At 36.3% G+C, this 16,892-nt stretch overlaps 1 protein-coding gene across 6 annotated transcripts in view; it reads left to right on the plus strand.

Annotated features, from left to right (window-relative positions):
- The first annotated feature begins 2,190 nt into the window (after positions 1-2,190).
- The window catches only part of LOC124167558 (tubulin polyglutamylase TTLL5), a 51,630-nt gene continuing 36,928 nt past the window's right edge, over positions 2,191-16,892 (plus strand). For 2 of the 6 annotated variants that reach the window (XM_046545520.1, XM_046545519.1), the window contains exons 1-4: positions 2,388-2,411; positions 3,674-3,972; positions 4,438-4,542; positions 16,298-16,514. In XM_046545520.1, coding sequence (XP_046401476.1) covers positions 2,403-2,411; positions 3,674-3,972; positions 4,438-4,542; positions 16,298-16,514 — 630 coding nt within the window. In that variant the 5' untranslated portion in view covers positions 2,388-2,402. The other 4 variants (XM_046545521.1, XM_046545522.1, XM_046545523.1 and 1 more) reach the window with 4 other exon arrangements.

Raw genomic sequence — 16,892 nt, forward strand, 5'->3', positions numbered from 1 at the left:
ACACGACGCAATTTTGATTGCGCCTTCGCACGTACGTCAGATTGCGCAATTGCGTGTACCGTGTAAAACGGCCTTTAGACAAGCGTGATAGTCACAAATGAATAACTACCTTTTTTTCAGTAATGCTTGGTGGGAGCTCACCATAGGCAGATTTCCCCCCCACCCCCCAGATAATTAAAAAATAGACAGAATTTTTTACATGGTTATCATAATGTTCATTATGTTTGGTGTATTATAGTGCCTCATTCATTTAATTTCATATTAATAACTTTCATATTAAAATGAGAATATTTCGTACAATAATTACTGTATCTTGTTTTTAATCTCAAGTATGAGAATATCGTTTGCCTGTCGAACCCTTGCACCACCTCCCCTACCCCCCCCAGAAAAAATCCTGGATCCTCCCCTGGAGCTCACACCACCAGAATGAATGTGTATTATTTATGTCATTGCAAATTTTTTATGACCATGAAGTATGCATGTGGGGAAAGATGGTATTATAGTGAGAATTGCTGATAACCCCAGATCATATTTGGTTAAGATGAGTAAAAATGATAGTTGTTCCCAGAACAAGCTACCGCCTGCAAAAGTGTGAAGAGAGCAACACTTAAAAATTGGATGAGTTGGATGAAAGTGCCTGATGTGAACACTTGATCTCAGGTTAATAACTGTGACTAACTCATTCAGGCAAAATTGAATGAAGACCTGACAACAACAATGATTTCCTGTTACTATAAAAATTGGAATATTTTTATAACGTGTTCATTTTAGAGTGGTATGTGCTATTATATGAAATTGACAAATATAATACTCATTTCAATAAAAATAATCTGGGGCATACAATGAAGAATATAATTAAGAAAAATTACTGGTGATAAAAGAACTAAAACGGGATAGAGAAAAATAGTGCTACTGCACATCTATCCTAGGATTGCAATAATAGGATTGAAATGCTACAGAATTAGGATGTATTATGAATTGATGAATGATGGGCATATGAATAAATATAAACCATATCAATAGAATTCCTAATGAGTAAGTAAGGTGACAGGAAAAATTATACACCTTTACAATAAGCTGTAGCCTATTTAGAAGCTTGAAAATTAACGGCCCATGCTAGTTCTTCTGGGTGGAGCAAAACTTCCACCAACAAACTGGTGGAGGTTTAGGAGTAAACTTTTAATTTTGACTGAGTGTAGATAATATTTTGATTCGCCAGTATTTTGAAGAAAGGAAGTAGGGAAAGTGTATACACCACAAAGAGGGTTTCAATTCAACCATGGTAATTCATCTTAGTGTTGATCCGGAGGGCTGCTGACTCCCCTCTGGATCCCTGAGGCAAAAATTGCGCGTGTATTTGGGTTTTCTTATCCTTCAAACCGCCATTCCCTTCCTCAGCAAAATAGCACGACAGCAAATACATCCCAATTTCGGATTTTGACCCCACATATATATCCAACAGCGCTGTTAATAGACATATAAATTCAACTGCACTATTATACATGGCCTCTCTTTCTTATACAATTTTCATTTGAAGATAAAAAAAAAAGCTCAATGAACAAAACACCATGGCAGAAATAACCAAATTTTCACCAACTTCGAAATTAAAATGTAAGTCTAAAAGTAACATTTAGCGTTGAGAGTTATAAAGAGGAAAATTACATCGCAGTGGATGTAAAAAAGACTTTCTTAATTTCAGCAATGAACATACCGACCCAACATATGATCGCAAAATATTATGAACGAATACAGCCATTTACCATGTAATTTCATTGATTCAACGCCATTCCATATACACTCGTTTTCAGCGCTACTCCTCGCCCTAGTTTTCAAAACTGTTGATTCATCAGCAATTATTTTATCTTCTGAATGAACCGTCTGAAAATTTTTGTCACAACACCAACTTAACGCTGCAGTAAAAAATTGGTACGTTTTCAAGTGTCGCCACAGGTGACAGGCTTTTTTACCATAAAAAAAACAATAGAACTTCGAAGCTCTTCGAAAGGTCACTCTAAATTCAATGCATTACCATAAATTTTATAATTATTTACATCTATAAAATTCATTTCATAAAAATAGCTTAATAAATTAAAACCGCGCAGTGATGGCCTTCAAAATTTTGCGCTATAGTGCAGTACAATCTGGGGGAGCAGACGACAAAAATCCACTGCAGAGTTTTGCGGTGCGCTTGTCCACTGTTTCGCCTATTCTCGAGGTTCATGAGATCTCATATTTACCATAAATAGGCCGAGAACTGCAGGCAGTTAACTAGGCCGTGAATGGGGAGAGAAAGAGGTAAATTGCGAAATTTCATGTGCTCTTGCCACTTTTTCACGTATCATATGGAATTCGAAAAGCTCAGTACCTTGTAAGTAGCCAGATAGAGTTGATATCAATTGGACATGATAAAGGTGAAGCATCTCCTGAAAATTAACTAATTGAGGCTTCATAATTTTCTAAAATTGTTTGTAAAACTCAAGTTTTACGGTCAATCCATGTATATTTTTTTCCTGACTGAACGCATATTTCCCGTGACTCATCTATTTCCAGTTTAACATCATTGATATTCTTGGAGAAAATCATGTTTTAAAATGTCATTTTGGTGTTTATGTGGTCAAAAATCTTAAGTTCCATTTGGAATTAGTATTTTTTGTCATTAAATATATTGTTGAACTTAGTTGATTACAAAGGATACTATGATCCACTGCTTCTGTCATGTTGGCATGACAGACTGTATGATCTACTGTGCATATTATATTTTTGTCATTACGTAAACTGCCGCGTGACTAATAGGCTTACCAGACTGCATTAGTGCAATTCTATGTTTTCGTTTTATTTTCAACCAGTGCTCTGGGTTACATTATCGTCTTGAGGGATGCCGCCAGAATGTCAGTTATTTAACCAGATTCCTTGCGTTTTTGCTTCATGGCCTTCTTGAATTAATTGCCGAATTGTATCGGCACCTCCAGTAAGTCCCTCCTGTTATAGATTTTGAAGGACCCGGAAGTTTCGCCTAGAATAGGTTCCGAGAATGCCAGGTGCTTATCGCATGTAAATTGGGCGATTAAGCCCCGCCCAACTACTTTATTGGGCAAGTCAAACTTCCCGGTGTCTACGACCCCGCATCCACTTCCAGTTATTTATATACTGTCGGCATTTTTTTATTTAGCGCGCAGGAGATTAAATCTTGTCACTGCTGACTCACGGTTTGAAATGCCGAATCAATATTCCTTTAATTGTAGCGACGCTTTGCTTGCCTGCTTTTAAATATTCGAGACAAACAGCGTTGTTTACTTTTAGAAATGATCGTTGTCGTATCTTGTGGTGCATAGCGTCACCGCTTTAGACAGAACCGAAAGTTTACGCTCGAAGAATTGGTCTGCGATTCATTTTTATGACGTTTTCCTAGGCAAGTGAAGAGTTTTGATCATTTTCTGCCGTGTGGGTTACAGGAAAAACAATTTTTCCCGATAGCGTCTTTCTGGATTTTTTATTAATTGCGAATGTCACAATGAAGTTTAGTTTATCGAATGGAATCGATTCGTAACCAATTTAGTCATATATTTAGCCGTATGTAACGCGGCATGAGTTGTTGCTTGATTTAGCCTATACTGCTAGGGAGTGCTTCCTTTTCCTCGGATTGAGATTACTTTATGTCCACTTTAATTTTCAGGTAGAGATGCAAGTGGAACCTCTCCACGAAGCTCCTCTAGTTGGGAGGCCTATTTCATCTGGAGAAAAACTTCTCTCAGGGACACTATCGCCTAGCATTCGTGAGGAGTTTGCCAGCACAGAAAGTAGCAGCCAGGGGAGTTCCATTGGAAGTTGTGATGAGGTCGAAGAGAAGGTTGTCTGCGAAGAATTGCCCAGGCATATTAGAGGAGAAAACTCATTCAAAGAAGAAACAAATGATACCTCAGCTTCAAACAATGAACTGCCAGCTGTACATCAGACTCAGAAGAAGACTGAAATGTAAGCCACCTCTCCAATATTTTTGCTTTTATGGTCATGTTTATGTGTACATTGTCATGAAATGTTGTTCTGTGAGAATTCATTTGTTGCATATACCTATGTTTTAACTTTAATTTGCAAGTTTTTTGTCAAATTTTGCGTCAATGTGTAATTAGTTGAAAAAATCCTAATAGTGAACATCAACTTCTTTGATTTGAACTAAAAAAAAAGTAAAATCATCGTGCTTTGCATGGAATCAATGTTGTGTCTGTGTATATAACTTCGTAAGAGGGCAAAAGTTAAAGGAAGTATGTTCTGTTAATAGTTTTATAGAAACCTTGTGTGCCATTTCATTTTCAATTCTACGCGGATTTTATTGTTTTTTTTCACTTTCTGTGTAAAACTAGGCAGTATTTCTTTTGTTTTCCCTCCCCCGTCATCTGTCCCTTCTCTTGCCCTTTTCTAAACTCTCCTGTCCCTCATCAGTCATCCTTTCAATGACTATCCCCTCCCACCTCTGCCCATTGTCTGTCCCAGGAATTTTAAAGGGGGGCGTGCCAACACTTCTCTATCCTTAGCAGGCCTTGTCAGGTAAGATCTCTTCTTTACTATCTTCTTAATCTTGAATCGTCTCTCTCCTCTGCGCAATTTGCCTTGTGTGCTTGGCACATTGTTTGCTGCTTGCGTGCCTTGCTGTACGGCTGGATTTTGTTTCTGAAATACTACTTTGCTGTTTAGCTCATTGGCTGTCAGTAATTTTTAATGTATGCTAGAGCATTTTCAGGTGAAATTTTTCTCATTTATTGGACTCACTAATTTATCTAGTCTACGTCGAAACTTCAAGAGGCTCTAGGGAAATCTAAATTATATATATTCAACGATATGCTTTTTGGTGTAAATTAGATGGTTTGCAAAACTTTAACAATTTGGAGTGATGATTGGTAGTCACTTTCAGGATGGGGAATCGATTTTTCCTTTTAATTACATCCTGCTTTAGTTTTGTATTTCATACTAGTAATAAACGTTTCTAGAAATAATTTATTAACCACTCAGTGCAGAGCTAAATCTCCTGTCTGGGTTTCAGACTGTGTGGGACCTACCAGTGGGTTACGAGTAGAGCTCTTCTTCTTGTCTCTGCCTGGAGCCAGTGCCACACAAGGGAGCCTTCTGCAGATGGGATAGGGTGATGGGGAAAATTATTTAAGGGGGATGGAGAAAATAATTATAATTATAAAATAGAAATATTAAACAGCCACGGTTCAGGCCCACTGTAGCTAGGGAACAATACACCGGGTGATTCAGGAGAAATCTGAAATACTTACGGAGGTGGTAGTGGGGATAATTTTAATCATTTTTTGCCCATAAAAATGGGGTCACAACTTCTTTGTTACCGAGCTATGGCAAAACGAACATTTTTAAAATGTGTTTTGCAGTTACCATGGAAACGGTTTTTCTTGGGTATCCAGCCTTTTTGACTCTATAATTAACAGTCTAGATATAAAAAGGACATAAAATAATTATGGTTGGACAAAAATGTGCAAGCATAATTAATTGTCTGAAACAATTAATCTTTGAACTTTGAGCGAGTATCAATTATACGACTACAATCTCACCCATTTTGAGATTAAATGTTTCAGATAATTATAATCGCATATTTTCATTCAACATCAATTATTTTATATCCTTAAAAATCAATAATATTGAATAAAATGTCAAGAAAGCTGTATACTCAAGAAAAACTGTTTAATGGTAACTGCATGGTGCATCCAAAAAGAAAGTTTGTGTTGCCATAGCTCAGTACTGTGACCCCATAGGTGCAGACAAAATATGCTTAAAATTGTCTCGTCTACCACATCCTGAAACATCCAGAAGAGGCCCTCCTGTACAGTACCTCACAAATGTGGCCTGAGCCCATTGCAGGGACTTGTGACTCATTAACTTCTAGGCTTTCGCAATGTTAGCATTGAAGTGAGGCCAGGCCACGAGGAAGCACCTCCTAGGTGGTGCCAATACCATTTTTTAACTTAACTGTAGAACTCCGTTCTGAAGTGAAGTCTGGGAGTGGGGTATGTAACGTATGGAATATTTGTGTTTCATACAAAATTGCACACGGAGGGTTATCTCTGATCATAATTGGTGGTCCAAGTTGCGTATGGTCGGCAATTTTGTGAGGTGACCCACCAGTCTAGCGAGTGTGACCCACTAGTCACTCTTAACTTTTGGTTGCACGGCATTGGTTACCATGTATGATGTATACAAGCCAAGTTTTTTGTCTCTAATCAGGCCCGTGCCTGGCTGCCGGGACACCCAGTATCCCGGTGTGCCCTCTAGCCTGGAAATCTTTGGTGCCCTCCTATTCCGAAACTGATAAAAATTACATGTTACATATATGCTAAAATCACTTTTCTTAGTTTTAAAGAAATTTTTTTCAAAACTTTCGTTTTGAACTAAATTTACTTTTGCTTCTAGGGGAACAGCTGCCCCCTCCCCTGTCCCCTGCTGGGTATACCCATGTCTGTGTAGATAATTTTTGGATTTGATTTTGTGTAGTGGTTAAAATTTCCTGTGGTTAGTGATCTCCTGCCAAGTGAACCCCCGTTGTAGCGGATATGTTAATGATTTTACAGACATAAATCTCTGCTCGAGTGATTTTTTTAGAGGCATTAAATCCTGCGCTGAAATGACGAGTGTAGCTCGTCATCAGAATTTCATATTTTTAGTCCTATTTAGGGGGAAAAATATAAATATTTTGAAAGTTTAAGAATGTTTAAACACCCTTAATTTACATAAATAACACATATTTGATGAAATATGATGCATTGGAAGGAACGAAATGATTTTATGCAAGTAGCGATAGCTGTGTTCTCGATGTTCTTACAGGAAGAAGATTTGTTTGTGAACAATATGAAATAATGATGACTTTTTATTTCACTGTTCTATGCTGATTACAAACTACTAAATAACATTTCATTAATTACCATTCCATTTAAGAAGAACCAAAGAAAATACAAATAGAGGACATGAGCACGATATGTATTCAGAAAATATGTACAGTGCAACCTCGATATAACGACACCCCACGGTGCACTAATGAACACTCGCTATAGCGAATTGTCGCTTTACCGGAGGTGGAGCAAATAATAGCCAATATACCTGTTGCGAACAGATATACAGGAACAGGAGTGGTGCGGTGACAGATAAACATCTATCCGATAAACGTAAGCATAAATCCAGACGAAAGGCGATGTTTTTTTGCATCACTTAATTTCCTTACTCAAATAACGACTAACTATTCAAACAATTTATAAGCGCCGCACTGAATAAAAATCATGCAAAGCATTGTTTCGTCAATCATTATATTTATCGAACGACGGTTTACCACATAAATTTGAGACTGAGCACTCCATTAACTTCATTTCTAACAGATCGCTAGCAGTTACAGAGGTTAAGGAGTCTTGATGAAAGACTTCCGGCGGTGAAACCCTCGCTATGGCGAGAGCCAACACCGAAAGGGTCTCGTAAAAACGAATTTTTTAACACGCTTATTATAGGGTCAATTGACGGTGCATCGGCTATCTCTCGTAATAATGGGGGTGTCGCTATAGCCCGTACTCGCTTTAACGAGGTTCCACTGTATAGAAGTGAAAGGGGTTGTGTACAGCACTTTTTTGCAGTATATATGTCCAATAGATTGAAGATAGGCCGTTTTCCCCTTAAATCCTTTCACCTTTTGTTAAGAGCAGTCTAATGCAGACGTTTGCTTTCTCTCCACCCATCCATATAAATGACCTCAACTATCAATCCCCTCTTCCAAATATTTACCTAAATGAATAATGTTTTTAAAAATTTGTTATAGTTCTTCATCATATTGTCCTGAAATTCATGCTTGATGTAAAATAATCCTTAAGAATAAGACTCATGTTGTAGTATTTCGCCTAAGGAGCGTCATTTAAAAAATAATTATGGTAGTCGCTAGAAGAGTAGAAAATGTTCCTAATTGAGTGCTTCAAAAATTGAAAAGAATACTGGAAATTGTTTTGGTAACTTCTACTGCCTAACGTTTTGAAATTTATGGTGCTACAAGTTATTTGGCATCTTAGATTTAGGCTAGTGTGCAGACTATAATTTTGTTCTGAGAATTTTCCAGCCATTTATAGTGTGTAATGTTAATGATGGTCACATGGTTTTGCATTGCAACGTTTGTTGAAGTAACCCACCTTGTTACACACTCCACCATTTAACTAAATACATGTATAAAAATATTTAGCTGTAAAGCACCTAACAGAATTTTCAGTCTCATTATCTGCAGCTTGGTTAACGGTGCTTGGTATAATTGACTTCTTACTACTATCAAGTGAAGATCGTGTGTATCAAAATACTGTAAGGAAGAAGATTGAAAAAATTTTAACATGATTATTCATTTTTAACCATCAAAAACTGTGTTTGATATCCAAATGCAGGGGCGCAGCTAGAAATTAAGGCTGGGGGGGGGGGGGGGGGGGGGTTAGGTGCAACTAATACCGGGGTGTGTGGGGGTATGAAATACCCACCAGGATAAGCGGAAGGTGCGAGGTTAATAAATTGTGGAATTTTAAGATAAATGGTTCGAAATGGTGAGTTTTACAGCTTTCTGAGGGATATTTTATCAATCATTACACTATTTTATTAGTAATATCAATCCAATTAAGTAAAATGGATTAAACTTAAAAATTTCTCGGAGCTCTGTAGGTGGTTATTACCCCCCAAAACCCCCCCTTGCTGCGCCACTGTCCAAATGTGATGTTTGTAATCCATTGAGCTTTTATTTGTATTGTGTTCAAATGAATTGTATTTTTTTAACTCACATTATTCACATAAATGTTAAAACTGAACTTTGTCAAAATTCTGGTACTTAATATTTCCTCTTGATAATGACACTTTAGGTGCTAAATATCTTTGGTATGTCCACCTGATGAAGTATCCTGCTGTAGCTATTTCACTGTATATTTCTTTCAGTAATTTAAAATGACATGAGCAGTTGAAATTTTTATGATGCTGTTCCAAAGCTAATTTAAAATCTTTGCTTACGTTGAATGATAGAACTATATTGGACAGTTACTTACACTTAATTTTAAAATTCAAAACACTGCTATTGTTTGAAAAAATTGCTTTTGCACTGGGCTACTCCGTCAACCTATCCTCAGTAGTGAACATATTATTATGTATTCATTTATGATGTGATTATTTGTATTTCAGTTGAATGGGCAATTTTGCCTCTATAATTATATGCAATCTTTTAAATTTATTTGTGTACGAAGAAATTGTAGACCTATTGTATCTATTTTATTTTAATTTTGACATCTCTCCATGCTTGTATAGTTTTTAGTGATCACATACAAGTTTGGATTCAATTCCGCACTTTAACGGTAGCTTTCATTGTTCAACGTAATGAGGAAATTCTAGGTGTGAGAGAAAAGGCAAATTTTTAATGGCTAACTAAAGGTAATACTTTATGTCAGTAGCGAAAACTTTTTAAAAAATTCTGTGATAGAATATCTGAAGGATTTAGCCCCATTCGCAGTAACTTAACTCATAACTTGACTGAATATCACCTAGACCTAGAAGTAAAATATTCCACCAATCACAGCTCAGGCTGTTTATCAATTGTGAAATGAATTTAAGGGAACTTATGATACTTCATATGCTTGTCAACAGTGGCGTAACTAGGAATATGCTTCGGGGGAGGAGGGAGGAGATGGGACGGCCTAGAGTGGTGGTCTGTAGACATTTTTGAAAAATGACATACGCGGATATACAATTTACATCATTTTGGCACTAAAAATGTATCCTTAAGCGGATGTAGTTATTTAATTTCAGTACTAGATAATAGTTTTAAATAACTTTATTATTTTTCTGAGGCTTTTGGGGAGATCTATCCCCCTCCCCCGTCGTTACGCCACTGCTTGCCAATAGACATTACTACCATCTGTTGTGTGGCTACTTTTAAGAGAACTCAAAGTAGTCTGGAATGTATAAATTTCACTTGTACTTGTGGTTTTTGCATGGAGTTTATTACTTTGTGACATTTTGATTTGATTCTCATGTGGCAGTTTTGAAAATGCCTATTATGCATGTCCTAAAGTTTGAGTAATTTAACATTTTTATGCTCTAGTGTTCCATTTTTGGAATTCCTAAAACCACTGTGTACTTTAATGACTATGAATCATAAAACTGCCAAATATCTCAGTATACAGAGTTGGTATGCTGTAGCCAGTACATAGAGAAATATAGGATTTTTTTATCAAAGCAGTTTTCCTGGGACCATCTCAAGGAATGTAACAATAACTTTTTGGTATCGCACCCAAATACTATACTTTTTTCCTTAATTTACATCTTCCACATGAGATCCTCCCGTTTCATCCTCCTTCCATATAAATACCCTCCACAGATAGACTATCCTCACTCCCTGAGAAATAGTGATCAGCAATGGCCATGAAACGTCAGGCAAAAACCGAACAAATATGTGGGGCACAACCGAAAAACATCACCAACCATCATATGTACAATGACCCAAGAGAGCTTCAACCAAGAAAAAAGTACAACATTCACATTTGATTTTTATGGAATAATTTTTTATTCTCCAAATATGCGACGAGAAAATGTGCATGGTCTTAAAAAATTACTATGTGAGAGAAAGGGGATTTGAAAAGGATTTGGGAAGTATGGAGTATGTAGATAGAGTGATTAGTGTACCAATGTATGTGTAGTATCATATTGTTTTTTATTTAAGATAAGTGACTTCTTTTAATGCTGTGGTTTAGGAAATATGTTTGTCAAGGTTATAGAGAAGATAATGTTTCTGAGGAGTTGCCCTTTTAAAATGTTGTTTCTCTAACATTGGAAACGTAGTTACGGCGGTAATTATGTATATTCCTTATTATTATTTACCCCACAGGTGATTTTGATTTTCATATAAATTTCAGCCTCATTAGCAAATTTTATGTGCTTTAGCTTAATTTAATTTTCTTGAATTAATCCTAGAAATATTTGAAGCTTTAGTTCACCATCTTTGAATAGAGTTATGGTCATGTGTATATGTAGAATGATATCTTAAATTCATTTTTTAAGGAAATTTTATTTTTTGTTTCTGCCATCTTGTCACGTGCATCTAAATAATTTGTGATACCATCTCTTTACGTTAAGATTATCGGAGTCCTTTCCTCTAATTACCACAATAATGGAAATCTTCTGTTAAATAATGTCACTTTTGCACCATGTGCGAGTTCATCGTCATAATTTAAAATTGAATTAGATATGTTGAGAAAATAATTTCCATGTGTAAAGGTGTTGTCAATGATAATTGGAAATAGATTTTTAGATTTAGGTAGGAAAAAAAACTTCCATTTCATTATTTTTAACTATGTAAATACTACCCACAGAAACCTAATGTTTATCCTGTGGACCAGTCAGAAGCACTGGAGCCACCTTATTTTTATCTGTCTTTGAAACTACCTATTTAACTGTTTGTGTTTAATACTGATTTAATTAGGTTATTTGAAGATCATTAATTTCATAATTACAGTGGAAGCTTGGTTTAGTGAGTACGGCATTTTAAGATAATCACATTTTAGTGAGTGATAGCCTTACTACCAAACGGCCTAATTTTTACATTTAAAATAAAACGGATTAAGCGAGGTCAAAAATTTCCTTCCCCAGTGTACACTCGGTATTACGACAGATATTTCTCGATCAAAAAATACAAGAATGGGAATAAAATAACCTAAACTGGCAAAATTAATATTTTATGAAATTGGAAATCCCCTTTATCTTTCTTTAAATATGTTGTTACTCAACTTGATTGTGCCTGATAGTGACTCTTTAGATGTTTAACTTTGTTAAATACTGCGGAAACAAAATAAAAACTGTGAATACAAATGATTACAAGGCTTCGGTGGTTTTATTCAACACATTCGGATACAATGAGTGCTCGATTTTGCGAGTAATTTCTGAGGGATTACGAGCAATTTCTGAGGAATTACGAGCACTAGTTAAACTGGGCTTCTGCTGTATTATCATTGATTTCATATAAGTTTTATATTTAGTCTTTATTCAATAGGTAGTATCAATTAATCTGTCCTTTAAAATCAGAACTTAATCTGTTGCTTCCTTAAGTAGTCAATTTAACTCTTAAGTAACTAACTTAAGTAGTTAATTTGGTTGGATTTCAATTTTATTTTTAATTTTACATCAGTTTTTTGCTTCCTACCATTTCTCAGACTGCATTTTTAGCCCTCAAGTGTGGTAGTCTATAAATAATATTTTTAGCATGAACCCTTTTCAATAATTAAATCTTAAGGGTATTAGTACTTTTGGGATACATATTTAGAAGTTGGTAGTTAAATTTATGATGTAATAGTTACAGTTGATGACAGAGATTCAACAAAACAGAGAATAGATACCAATTCTATAAATGGTAAATGTGTCCTAACACCTCTGGAGGGGGGTCTTGAAATGATTTTTCATTTCTATTGAGCATTTGGTGTGCTCACATGTACATTTCTGTGTCATATAATAATCTAACTGTTTCGTAGTTATTGAGAGAGAGGCCCAGCTAGGTGTCGGCCTACCAGAAAAACTCCCATTCACTGTTAATTTGTTGAATCTGGCCCCAAGGATCCACAAGTGTGTGGCCAATACATCTTCTCAGTTGGAAATTTAATTATTAGCCCCAATAGATAATATAAATTACTACCCCCAGCAAATAAAAATGGGCTGTATTTTTAAATTAGAATAAAAGAGAGAGAACACCCAGCTGTCGTTCCTACCTTTTGTTGAGTAGCGCCTGCTCTTCTCTCCCCCGAGGGTTCGGCTCAGAGCCACTCGTCTCCTATCACACACCGTAGGTACACCCACCCGCACTACTCTGGCCACACAGCAAAACTCCCATCGCCATAAGCCAGGCTGACTCCCTCGCTCATCTCAACAATGGGAGAATTTACAATAGGGTGATTTCTTATTTTTTTTAATTGCCTAAATCGAAAGATTATTACTCCTGGTGTACGTATTTCATGGTTTCAGATTTTTGAATAGCGATATCAATTTTTCGCGATTAAATGAAGAGTGGAAATTCTCCAGCACGCGAAAATGTGACGGCTAAGTATGAATTCTGGGTAAAGCCCATGTATTTTCATTTTGGTTCCAGCTGCTGCCGTGTGAGGCCATCTTGGTGCGAGGCTATGAGCGCCGCCAGGATGCAGGCTGCTAGCAGGTAGCACTTGGCTTAAATAAGGGTCATTAATACCCTGTCAAATGAAGTAAACTTTCTGACCTTAGGCAATTTTAAGAAGCTATTATTAAGAGATGTTTCCCTGAGCTCTGTGCCTCATACATGGATTGGTAATTTAATAAAAATAATAATAATAATTTTAATCATCCCAGGACACTTATACATGTATAGGACAAGGCAAAGAAATAAACAAAATAAAAGAAAGAAGAGAATACAATGAGACACATTACATTGAAAGAAATTTGTTTTCAGAATAAAAGGCATTAGATATCAAATACCTTTTCAACTTTACTTTAAAATCTAGGAGGCAGTTAACACCTTTAATATTCGAAGGCAGGTGGTTGAAAAATTTGCAGCCGACGTAGGAAGGACCTTTTGCATATAATGAAAGATAGTGTGACACAGTTTTAAAGTCTTTGCTCCTCCTGGTGTTGTACAGGTGCACGTCGTTATTTAAAACCAAACCCAAAGTAAGGTGCTGCTCTTTGACATATATTGAAGCATAATAAATGTAAATACAAGGAAGAGTCAAGATATTGAGCTTTTTGAAAAATTGCCTAAAACTAGTAAATTTATTAACACCCATCAATATCCTGATAGCCCATTTTTGAAGTTTGAATAGTCGCGTGGTACAACTAGCATGACCCCAGGCAACCACACTGTATTTAAGACTACTAAAAACATATGCATAATAAACAGGTAAGGCCACATTAAGGTTGGTGATTGGAAGGATTCTCCTTAAGAGATAACACCCTGAGGCCACTCGAGAACACACAAAATCAATGTGTTTTTCCCATGCAAGGGATTCGTCAATAAAAACACCCAGAAATTTATGAGAAGGCGAGGAAATAAGTGACTCATAATCTAATTTCAATAATGGATATGACAGGATTTTCTTCTGATATGGATGGAAAAGTATGTACATATGAAGATTTACTGCTATTAAGGGACACCCTGTTCAGAGTACACCAATTGGCCATGTTGTTCAGTTCGGACTGGGCCACAACAGACAAATCTCTGTCACAAGCGATCAAATGATTAGTATCATCAGCATACATTACAAGATCACCATTTGAAGTACATGAAGATCACCATCTCAGAAAATGTAAAACTCCTGACTACTCATATTGCATCTAGGTCCCTGTTACGTCACGTGGAGTGGCATCACATGGGTGCTAATATGGGGCCTTTTTCAAATGAGGTTAAAATTGACCATTAACATTCGTCTAAACTGGGATCTCTAAAACCAAATAATTAGTATGTTATGAATACACTTATGGTGGGCAACGAATCGCAATCAATGCCTTTAGTTTTCTTTGATAAAGGAAACTACTCTAATACATACCATGATTGGGAGTTTTGCTGGTAGGCCAACACCCAGCGGCCTCTCCCTCAATAACTACTAAACACTATCATTGGTATTCTACCAAATGTTGGCTAAAGAGTTAAAAATCCTTCCTGAAGTTAAACCTGAATACACGATCATTTTTTCCATCCGTTATGAGGGACAGTTCCAGCAATCACTCCAATGATGCAGAAAAAATGATCGTTTCACATTATCATTACCTGCGATGGCTCGAGGGATGGAAATTCCGTCCCTTTTTCCATCACTCAGCATGTCCCTTTTTCCGTTGCTGAAACCATCACTGGCACCATCCTTTAGCCAATCAGAACGCACGGCTGCTAATAACAATTATAATGCCACGCTTGGCTTTAAATTGAATTGCAGTTATAAGTATGGAAAGTGATGGAAAAAGGGATAGTGGAAATGACATTGTGATGATGAAAATGGTAGGTCAAGTAATCATTTCAGTGGTCCCTAACAAGCTATCGCTTTAGCTATCTCACAGAGGGATGGAAAAAATGATTGTGTGACTCCAGCTTTAGGTTCATGTTAGGAATTTTTTTTCCTGTCCATTTTGTGGTAGCATTTTCCCCAAAATGATATTATTTTTGTTTAAATTGTTGATAAGTGAGACTTAAGTTAAAATTAATTTGTCTGAAACAATCCTTTCAAGCTAATTATGTAATAGAAATTAAAAATTCAAGTACCAAATTTTTTTCGGCTTGATTGATCACACCACATATTCTACAATATTAGTATTTATCTATATTCAATTATTTCATTTTTTGAGTCACTGCTTGAGGTCTGAGAACTGTGAAAAAAAGTCCCAATTCTTAGAAGAAAAGTCATAAAAAGTAATTCCACTTAGAATGTCCAGTGTGTGTATCTGTTTTCTTTTCATCACCTTGAAAAATACCTTCCCTTCAGTTTTCTCTAGTAGTGGTCATCAAGTGTCTAAGGCCACCCTTCACCACATTCAGGATGTTAATACATATGAAGACTTTATCATTCATTGAAGCAGTGATAAAAATCATTGAGTTTTGCTTGAATTTTTTTTTTAATATTCTGCTTTACTGTAACTGTTTAATGATTTCAAATTTCTATTTTTTGCGCTCTACAAATAGTGTGTAGAGCGGAGATAGCAAAATTTCTTACTTTGTGCAGGTTTTCTTTGTATGATGCTATCATCAAAAATTCTCTCCTTTTTGTGCTTGGAGTACTTTCTCTTTACTAATAGAAACTTTAACTTGTTTTCAGTACCCCAACTGCTACTTTCCTAAAAACATCATTGTGGTGTGCACATTTCACTTGCCTCAACTTATGCTTCCACTTTGCTTATTTATACTTGTCTCGCTCGATAATGGGAACACATCATCGGTTTCACTTACATAATTCCAAATTTCTAATAAGTTATCAATCCTGATCACATTATTGGTGCATTGGAGAGTGTGTTTATATTTAAATTTAGAGATATATATTTGGTTTTACTGATTAAATTGTAAGAACAGTATGTGGATATGTGGATGGTTTTTCCTGCAAACCATCATATCCTTAATTCAGTTGAATATTTTTGAGTCTCTGATGTCATCTGTATTCACATTTTTGATCTGTAGTGTTCGTATTAAAATAGCTGGGTAGTATACATATTTTTAGGTAATCATTCCTGATTTTATCTGTGTGAGGAGCATCAAAATTCCTGCCCATGTTGAGTGATTGCTCTGTTTTCTGCTATGCAGTGCCAAGGAAGGGGAAGAGAGTAAGCTGAGCGAGGAAGCGTCGTGGCTACTTGGAGGGAAACTCGGCGAGAAGGGTGCATTGCTTGCTTTCCGTTGTGTTGCCTTGGTTGAACGCCAGCCTTCCCTTCCAGCTCTAACCCTGGGAATGACTTATAAAACCATCCAAGCTGAGACCAAATTACTCTCAGCCATTCTGAATGCCCATGGCTGGAGAGAGGCAAGTGTTTTCGTGTCCATGATTTACCCAAAATTATCTGCTGTATGTCTAGAGGAAGGTAGCTGATGTAGGTCAATTGTGTGAAATTAGTCTATTATGTAGTTGTGATATATATATGTAACTTTTTACCATTCATGCCATCATTTCTCACACCTCTCAGTTGTGGTTTTGATGATATGTACTGTAGATTCCGGTTAATTGGGACAAATCGGGACTTGTACACTTGGCCCCAATTAAGCGGCTGCCCCGATTAAGCAAACTCTCTTGTATATGGGCATAAAAAACTTTGAAATGGTAGAAAGAAGACTAAAGAATGTTTAAGTGCAACATAAGTTTATTAAACTATTAATTTGATTAATAAATCATCGAGTTTAGTTA

The sequence above is a fragment of the Ischnura elegans genome, chromosome 11 (genome assembly GCF_921293095.1).
Source record: "Ischnura elegans chromosome 11, ioIscEleg1.1, whole genome shotgun sequence".
Lineage (NCBI taxonomy): Eukaryota > Metazoa > Arthropoda > Insecta > Odonata > Coenagrionidae > Ischnura > Ischnura elegans.